This window comes from Danio rerio, chromosome 14, assembly GCF_052040795.2.
Source record: "Danio rerio strain M-AB ecotype USA chromosome 14, GRCz13ab, whole genome shotgun sequence".
Taxonomy (NCBI): domain Eukaryota; kingdom Metazoa; phylum Chordata; class Actinopteri; order Cypriniformes; family Danionidae; genus Danio; species Danio rerio.
In genome coordinates, this window is record NC_141034.1 from 2,372,501 (window position 1) to 2,382,500 (window position 10,000).

At 38.1% G+C, this 10,000-nt stretch overlaps 1 protein-coding gene across 2 annotated transcripts in view; it reads left to right on the top strand.

Annotated features, from left to right (window-relative positions):
• diaph1 (diaphanous related formin 1) overlaps nt 1–10,000 on the top strand; it is a 173,759-nt gene that overhangs the window by 139,658 nt on the left and 24,101 nt on the right. For both annotated transcript variants that reach the window (XM_087281049.1, XM_087281047.1), the window contains 4 exons: nt 4,795–4,893; nt 5,061–5,155; nt 8,168–8,269; nt 8,789–9,028. In XM_087281049.1, the coding sequence (XP_087137175.1) occupies nt 4,795–4,893; nt 5,061–5,155; nt 8,168–8,269; nt 8,789–9,028 (536 nt within the window). The remainder of the gene's footprint in view (nt 1–4,794; nt 4,894–5,060; nt 5,156–8,167; nt 8,270–8,788; nt 9,029–10,000) is intronic.

Below are 10,000 nucleotides of genomic sequence, written 5' to 3' on the forward strand. Positions count from 1 at the left end.
TAATTATTATTATTATTATTATAATTATTATTATTATTATTATTATTATTATTATTGTAAGATTATAATTATCAATAAGATTATTCATGATATAAAAAACACGACACATTTTTACAGGACATTATGCTTAGTATTTTATTTATATATATATATATATATATATATATATATATATATATATATATATATATATATATATATATATATTATATATATATATATATATATATATATATATATATATATATATATATATATATATATATATATATATATATATATATATAATATATATATATATATATATATAATATATATATATATAACAAAACAATCGCAAACTTTGTCTCCTATGCCAGCATTGAATGAATCAAGATTACTATGAATTAATTTATATATTATTATATATATATATATATATATATTATATATATATATATATATATATATATATATATATATATATATAATAATATATAAATTAATTCATAGTAATCTTGATTCATTCAATGCTGGCATAGGAGACAAAGTTTGCGATTGTTTTGTTACAGAAAAGTGTTTCAGTTACATGTTACAAATGACGCCATTTGGGCATTTTAAAATATTTTTTCTTGTATTTTACACTCTGTATTACTAGTTTTAGTGTATGAGAAGATAAAACTAGGAGATGTATAATCCAATTTAACTTTTGACTCTTGTTGAGAAACAAAAAAGAGGAAAAACACATGAAAATGTTTGTAAGTCATTATGCATGCAGAATAATACTTGTGTTACTCGAACTTTCAGCTTTTTTCATACATTGTAATTCATATATTTTTTTTAATTCATAATAATTTATTCAGTGCAGAAATGTGACAAAGTTTGAGATTTATTGTTACAGAAAAGCTTCAGTGAGATGTTTCTTAGCATTTTTGTTTTAAATTCTTAACTTGTTTTTCCCCTTTAATTGTATATTACTAGTTTTAGTGCATACTTTAGGACGAACTTTTCTCCATATTTCAAAAGTAAAGTGTCCCTAAAGTGTTAGTGAGGCAAACATTGCCTGTTTTGTAAGAAGTTTGAATGCGAGTCAGCAGTGCGTCTGTGTGGCCGCTAGAGGCGCCAGCGCTCCACCATAAACTTCCACACAACAAAGGAGTCTGTCAGCACAGTGCACTCTAGCCTAAAAATACTCTCAAATGAAAGAGCGAGAGATGAAAGAACACAGTTGCTCTTTGTGCGAGCAGATTGTATTGAACTGCTGCTGAAGTGTTCAGTCATATTCACTTTATCATGCCGGACATGTGTCTCTGTCTTTCTCTCGTTCTCTCTCTGACCTTCCACTCGCATAAACTCTCGCCTTATATGGGAAAAGAAGAGTGTGTGAGTGTGTGTGTGTGTGCTTAAAGTGAGATCAGGAGTTCCAGAAACAGCAGACAAGATGTCCGTGGCTCACTCTGAACTAATAAACACAGAAACACACTCATGTGCTGCAAACAAAGAGGTACTGGTGTGTAAAAACAGATTACAACACACACATTTAGCATTTTCACATGCTTGTTTGTAGTGTTTACAAGTATTAGTGTTTACACTTGTGACCAAGCAGTCCATTTATGAAAGTGATATTGATCAGAAATGTTTCTTGAGCATTTAAAAGTGTAATAATATTTAATAATTCTACTAATTTGCTGATAATCTGAGCATTGATATATGTTAATGATACTATATTTAGCATTTAATAAGTTATTTTGAATGTTTTAGTCATTGGTAAATGACGTGTCCTCATTTCCAGTGTGTGTGTGTGTGTGTGTGTGGCAGCTGTGTACTGAGAGGCTGGATGCCATGAGAGGAAGATAAAAGGCTGAATGGATGAATAGACCTCAGGCAATTCGAGAATACAAAAGGCAGCAGGAGTTTTACAGCACAATCCAGAAACAATAACTTTAAAGAGAGTGTGTGTGATATGTTCTGATTGTGCAGATGCACACACATTCTTGTAAGTGTACTGTTAATGTGAAACAGATGTGCTGAGTGAGTGCTGCAGTTCTCCTTGCGGCCTGCAGGGGCGCTATTGGCTCATAAATGAGTTTAAATCCCGTTTGAGTTCGTGTGTGTGTGTGTGTGTGGGAGAGAGACTAGCAGCCATTTTGAACGCAGATCCCATTTTATGAATCACACACACATGGTGATATGGCTGTGTGTGTGTGTGCACCCTGGCGGAGTATAATCAATCACACATGCGCACACACACGCTGACCCACTGACAGAGATTTGAGCTCATGTTGTGTCGTGGTCAGATTAGTGATCTCTATCTAGTGTTTTGTTTCCTGCGATGTTTGTGTCTGTTGCATATTTGAGGTTAAGGTGTTTGGGTTGTGTTGGTGTTAAGTTAACTTAATCGATTTGTGTTGAGACAGCATGAATGAGTCGTGTGGAAGCCTGCATATTTATATTTTACAGTGTGTGTTGATGTTTCTGTCGGCGCATAATATTAGGAAAACCTAATTGTGTTGGTCAGACTTAAAGCTCTGTTCCTGCTTTTGTGTGTGTGTGTGTGTGTGTGTGTGTGTGTTACAATATTAGCAGCCATTCTTATGAACTAAAGTGTAAAACCGAGAGTGATTGTGTGTGTGTGTGTGTGTGTGTGTGTGTGTGTGTGTGTGTGTGTGTGTGTGTGTGTGTGTGTGTGTTACAATATTAGGAGGCATTCTTATGAACTAAAGTGTAAAACCGAGAGTGATTGTGTGTGTGTGTGTGTGTGTGTGTGTGTGTGTGTGTGTGTGTGTGTGTGTGTGTGTGTGTGTGTTTTACAATATTAGGAGCCATTCTTATGAACTAAAGTGTAAAACCGAGAGTGATTGTGTGTGTGTGTGTATGTGTGTGTGTGTGTGTGTGTGTGTGTGTGTGTGTGTGTGTGTGTGTGTGTGTGTTTTACAATATTAGGAGCCATTCTTATGAACTAAAGTGTAAAACCGAGAGTGATTTTGTGTGTGTGTGTGTGCGTGTGTGTGTGTGTGTGTGTGTGTGTGTGTGTGTGTGTCTGTGTGTGTGTGTGTGTGTTCAGAGTTTGAGCGTTTCCATATGCTGCTGTAACTCAATACACACACTCGGATGCCAGACATGAATGTTCTGCCTGGAAATGAGCTACAAAGAGGAGAACACAGCTTTTGAAAGCGGCTGAAAACGGAGGAGAGAAACTATTGAGGAAGAATAATGTATGTGAGTGTGAAAAAACACACAGGCCAGATTGCAGAGCAGCGCGAGATGATCTTGAGTGTGTGTTTTCTGGTGTGAGCGAGAGATTATTATACACACACACACACACACACACACACACATCAGCTGATGGTCAGTGTGAACTTCTGTCTTCATGTTTCACTGAAGCTGCTGGACGCTTGACTCTTGACCTCTGACCTCCTGCTGCTCCTCACAGTCTGTCTTTAGAACAGAGAACACTGAAGTGTGCGTGCGTGTGTGCGTGCGTGCGTGTGTGTGTGCGTGTGTGTGTTTGTGTTTGTGTGTGTGTTTGTGTGTGTGTTTGTGTGTGTGTGTGTGTGTGAGTTCATTTTTTGTTTAGATGTTTGTTGTTGAGTCTTTTTTCTTTGTTATTTTTAATTATGAGCTCATTTTTGCAGCTGTAAAGTAGCGTAGACCCAATATTCATGATTTTATTGTGTGTGTTTTGTGTTCTTGTTGTGCTTTATCATGAATTACTCAAACTAATGTTCTATAATTAAAAAAAGCGATTAAATAAAATTTAAAGAAACATTTAAAATGAAGAAGAAGGCTACTTTTACTGATTAAACTAAAATATATATATATTAGTTGAAGTCAGAATTATTCTAATAATTATTAGAATATTATTATTATAATTATATTCTATAGAATATTATAATTATTATATTTATATTCTAATTCTAATAATATTGTCCTTAAAATGGCTTTTAAAAAATTAAAAAACTGCTTTCATTCATGCCAAAATAAAACAAATAAGACTTTCTCCAGAAGAAAAATTATTATCAGACAGACTGTGTAAATTGCCTTGCTCTGTTGATCATAATTTGGGAAATATTTAAAAAAAGAAAATAAGGGGTTTAATAATTCAGATTTTAATTATATATATATATTACAGTTAGTGTAAAAAAAAATAACTACAATGCTGAAATGTTTAGTGTGTAGTGTTTTCTGAAGTTTGTCATTTATTTTATTGTTTTTTTAGTAGAAAAAAAGATAAAAGTTTAATTAAAAATGTTCAATAGAAATATTTTTAAATACATCTACATTTTTTATAAAGTGATTAAAATAACTAAAGCTCAGGTGGAATTAAAGCTAAAACAAAAATATATTTTTTTTTTAGCGTATTAAACTATTAACAAGTTGTTTTCTTGTTTTTGGTATTGAAAGTTGAACTAAAAATATATACAAAATAATTAAAGTTAAACATTTATGTAAAATTAAATAAAAAACTTTCTCGCTTTGATGAATAACTGAAAAAATAAGGTTATTTGTAGGAGTGACAACAATAAAAAAATAATTAAATAACTTTAATAATAATTTAAATAAAATTAAAAATAGTTTAAAAATAATTAAAGTTTTAATTTTATCATGTATTATTGAAAAAGTCCTATTTTATATACATTACAATTGGTGTTTATTTGTTTGCCATTCTTGATTGAATTTATTATAGTTGTATTTAATTGAATTTAATTTAGTTAATTGTTGGGCATGTACATTTTATACAGAAGTTCTCTCTCAGAACCCGAGGCCAAAGTCACACACTAAGTGCTTACTTTCGGTTTTATTATGTGTTTCTAGCTAAGAAAGATCAAGAGGCGTCAGAAGAGAAGAAAAGCGCTCAGAAGAAGAAAGTGAAAGAGCTGAAGGTGCTCGACTCCAAAACATCCCAGAATCTCTGTGAGTATCAGCCTGAGCATCAGCGCTCACATGAGAAATACTGCACTGCTCTGACACTGTGTGTGTGTGTGTGTGTGTGTGTGTGTGTGTGTGTGTGTGTGTGTGTGTGTGCGTGTGTGCGTGTGTGTGTGTGTGTGTGTGTGTGTGTGTGTGTGTGTGTGTTGCAGCTATATTCTTGGGTTCAAACCGGCTGCCTTATGAAGAGATGAAAACTGTCATCCTGGAGGTCAATGAGACGCTTCTCACTGAAAACATGGTGCAGGTATGAGTAAATAGAGTTTTGTTTATTGACTTATACTTTATAAGATTTGATCATGAATGAACTCATATATAATATTTGTGTAAAGATATTGTCCAAGAACAACAGGGATTTTTGCCATTATCTGATTTTTTAGCAATTATTTACTTTACCCTAACCTTAGGTGCCAATTAATCTGCCAACCTGCGGTATGATGTCACAGTATTTTAGAGTTAGGTCACCCAAAATCACAAACTGCAATCACAAACTGAGGGGATGGGGGGAGTCGGTGGAGCGACGACGCGAGGAAGCGATCACAAATTGAGGAGCGGGGAAGGGGGGCGGGGTGGAGTGACAACGCGGGGAAGCCTTCACAAACTGAGGAACGATCACAAACTGAAGGCTGATTTATACTTCTGCATCAAACACCGGCGTATGCTACGGCGCTGACGCATAGCCCTTCGCCGTGGCCATCGCCGTCACTGACGTGCACCTCTCAAAAAATGTAACTACACGTCGCAACGACGTGTAGCGCAAGCTCTGTGATTGGTCGGCTTGGTAGCGCTGACGAGTCTGGGCGGGACCGAGAGCCGCGCGAATGGCGCTACGCCGCGCGAGCGATTGTTTACAAGTGTGGAATCCCGTAAAGGAGCTCCGGATGGAACGTTTTGTTTTGTGTTTACCTCATAGTTAAAGTTGTTGCACGTCCGCCGGTTCCTGCCTCAAAATGAGCGAGTTTGAGCCACTTGTACATCCCGGAAGTGTTCAGGAAAACCAAAACAGCAGCGAAGAAACTCGACACAGAGGAACATTTACACCTCACTGCCAACTAGCGTTTCAGAAGTGTTAATGCAGACCGACAGAGACAGCGCGCAGAAGTATAAATGCACAGCCACGCGCGTTGCCTGCGCCGTGGGTTACGCCGGTCACCTGACGCTGAAGTATAAATCAGGCTTAAGGAGCATGAACGTGAAGCGATCACTAAGTAGCGATTACAAACTGACACTGAGCGGCGAGAGCGGCAAAGTAGCCGGAAGTCATTCATTTTCAGTGAGAACCGGCGGCGAGGAGCAGCGCGGCGCGTCTTCTCCAGTGTGAGCGTCGAGGAGAGTTAAAATCAAGTCAACTTTATGGTATGAGCTATGATGCGGTTCGGCATCAAGCAATCAGAATGAAGTAGTCCACCGCTTGATAGGAGTTCAGAGAACACAGACCTGTGAACTTTGGTTCCGACCACAGTTGTTCCCAAGAGTTTGATTATTGCGGTTGCGGGATTTTCAATTATTGAAAATCGCAACGACGCGGCCCCCCCCCCTCCGCGGTGCGTGCATTGCGGACCCGTCCGCTACGCCACTGAGTAGGACACCAGTGGGTGTTCAGGCTGACCCACAGGATCATCTGTCACTGGGGTCTTTCAGGAATCAGTCTCATGCTCTCCACTCCTCCGTGACTGCCACAGCATCTGCTCAGGATACGGCCTGATCCAAGATTATGGAGACCTCTAGAAATCCTCTAAGCTTGTATTTTTATTATTAAGAATTGTTTCACTGGACGTAGCGAGTTTGTTCTCTTGAAAACTTGAACGCTTCTGATTCCAAAGAAAACGATTATTGTTTAAAGGGCCATGAAACCCCCTCGTTTCAGCAGGGTGTTTTCACACCTCTACTTTGGAAAAAGTCAGAAAAGTGGGCGTGTCCAGCTCTGTTTAGGGGGGAGTGTCGGAGGAAGAAAAGAGGCATGGTGTGGGAGTGTCTATTTGGGCGCGCTGAATTTCAGAGTCAAAACACACAACCACAGCGGACAATGTGACAGTACAGACATCTGTAGTCGAATTATTTGCCAAATGATTAAATGGTGGACTTTAACTGCAGTTTGACTCTTTCATTCAGGGAATTCATTCATGTCCCTCTCGACAAACGTGATATTTGATTCAAGGAAATGCTCTAAGAGTGTATTTTTCATGCAATGTTTGATACCGCACGGCGAATGAGAGAAAAAAACCCTCAGCATTTCCCGGAAACTTGGATGCACACGGCAGGTAGCGTCAGAAAGCCGCGTGTGTTATTCCGGTCACAAAATCCAACACAAGCTTATAGTTTGGTTGTAACTGTTAGTGCTAACTTGTTTACACTGGTGCAATAGTTTGTTTGATACGAATGAAATACAACTGAATAAACAAAGAGCACTGGTCGCTCACTTACCAAATCTGTAGAGACATGACAATCACCAGCAACTAGAGCCGCGTCTTTATTAAGAGAAGACTACAAGCGAATCCGGATCTCAGCGTTTGCAGATGAGAACAGCTCTCAGGTAAACAATAATCCTCCTTAGACACGTAAGTTATTGTTGTGGAGCGTCGCGTACACTGTTAATCCACACGTGACTCCAGCTGCGCTCTCACAGAGAGAAAATGAAAACAAAACTTCACTGCAGCAAACTATAAAAGCAACACTTCACGCTTGTTTTGCCAACGTGGCGTCTCTGCCGTCTACACTCTGACAGTAATGAATATTAATGAAGTTGCACAATAGAGCGCGCTGATTGGTTTAAACCAAGCTTTACTTATGCATTAATGCATCACACTGTAAGACGTAATAAGACACACTCTGGCACAAACGTCCAGTCTGCACGCTGGAATACACGCTATTATGTCATGACCGTGACGCAGCTTCAAAAATTCGTTTCAAACCGGAGGTATGAATTTGCTTGAAATAACGCAAAAACAACCAATTTACACTTTTTAGTGAAATATAAGTGTCCTAATAGTGTTTTTAGCAGTGTGGGACACATATACCACTGTCAACAGCTCAACACATGTGTTTTGGTGTTTCGTGACCCTTTAAAAATCACATGAAAATAAAATCGAAATTATGAAGAAGCAATGAAAAAAAAATAAAGAATTAATCAAATAAAATATCATTATTTGTTGATAAAGTTTCAGGAGGCAAACCAATATGCACAAAAAAGTGCAAAAATGGGATCTTCTCTTAATTAGTTATCCAATAATAATAATAACAATGTGTGTGTGTGTTTCAGAGTTTGCTGAAGCTTCTGCCAGAGCAGGAGCAGCTGAACACATTATCAGAGATGAAAGATGAATACGAGGAGCTGGCCGAGTCGGAACAGTTCGGTGTTGTGGTGAGAAACGCAAAGTGTTGACTTTGAACACAATCATACAGACACAGCCAATCACACGTCTTTCTCTCTCTCCCTGTCTCTCAATTCCATTGAATTCAATGCTTTATTGGCATGACAAATATTACGTATGTATTTCCAAAGCATTTGTGATGTTGTCATTTTAACTGTGACTTGCACCAGTTTTGCACATTTGCACCAGACACTTTCTTCAATAACTCAACAACAACATGGAAAAAAAAAGTGCTCCTCACACTGGTTAGTGTGCTTGACAAACCACCCGTAGAAACAGCCTTCTCTCCTTAAAAAAACACACCCCTTCTTACTCCAGCACTTATTCTCTGAGTTGCTTTGTATGATCAGCTCTTGTTGTGTGTATCGCCTCTTCTTGTTGAATTGCTGAAAGCTCCACAATTGCAAGTCGATTTGGACAAAAGCCTCTGCTAAAAACATTAAACAGAATAGATCAAATCAAATGACATGGAAGCAGTGGTAAACAAACAGTGGTGTGTGTTTCTGCAGATCAGTTCAGTGAAGCGTCTGAAGCCGCGCCTGACTGCCATCCTCTTCAAGCTGCAGTTTGAGGAGCAGGTGAATAACGTCAAGCCGGATGTGGTGGCGGTGACGGCGGCCTGCGAGGAGCTGCGCAAGAGCGAGAGTTTCGCCAAACTGCTGGAGATCACACTGCTGCTGGGAAACTTCCTGAACGCCGGCTCACGCAACGCCAAAGCTTTCGGCTTCAGCGTCAGCTACCTGTGCAAGGTGATTCTCAGCATTCTGTTTGTTTGAAGCACACTCTTTAAAGGTCTCATGAAGTAAAACAAGGTCAGTCTGTTCGTTTTAAGGTTATCTATAAACTAATGTGCTCTAAAACAGTGACAAACATCACGTTTAGAAGATATAAACCTGATATAAACATGTAAAGCTTGCAGTTTGTCACTTCTGTCTAAATAGGTTAACATTTTTTTATACTTCACTTTCTCATCAAATCTTCTGACCAATCAAATGTTCTCTAGCGTCTGAAATGCCCCGCCCCCTTTTTTCTCATTAGCTTTTTTTATTTGATGCGTTTGAGCTTAACCACTCTCCCTGGCAGAGCTGTGAGGAAAAACTAAACGCCATTGGCTGTTTTTTTTTTTGTTTTTTTTTGAAGAGGAGCTACTCTTTATTTTTGTTTCATTTGAGATTACATCAAACATCGAATAAATGCACATTTAAAGCACTACACAGGACCTTAAAGTAAGCAATAATGTACATCCAGCTGGATTTTTGACTGTTTGATGCCATATTTTGATTGAATAATATTTAGGTTAGTGTATGCTCCATTCAGCCTTTTTTTCTTCTATCAGCTTGGCATTTAATTAATTTCAACTATTAATATATATTAATATTAATAATCAACTATTATGGCTTATAACAATGTTCTTCGTCTTCTAGGCTTGGGCGGTATCCAAATTTAGATACCGTCAAACCTCCTCCGTATTTTACCCCAGTATCCGGTATTACCGTGCATAATAAAAAATAATGACGTAAGACTCAGACAGCATCAACACACTGTTGGCTTGTTAGACCGCGCGCCCGCTTCCTTTCAAATTACACCAGAGTTAGCGACCGCTCCCGTGCTTTATTCGGAAATTCATTCCCGAAAAATCTGGCAGCGGGAAGCAGATCTCTAGTTCGTATTTACCACGTCTCCCTTCTCGTTCGGTCGAAACCGGAAATACTGCCAAACTG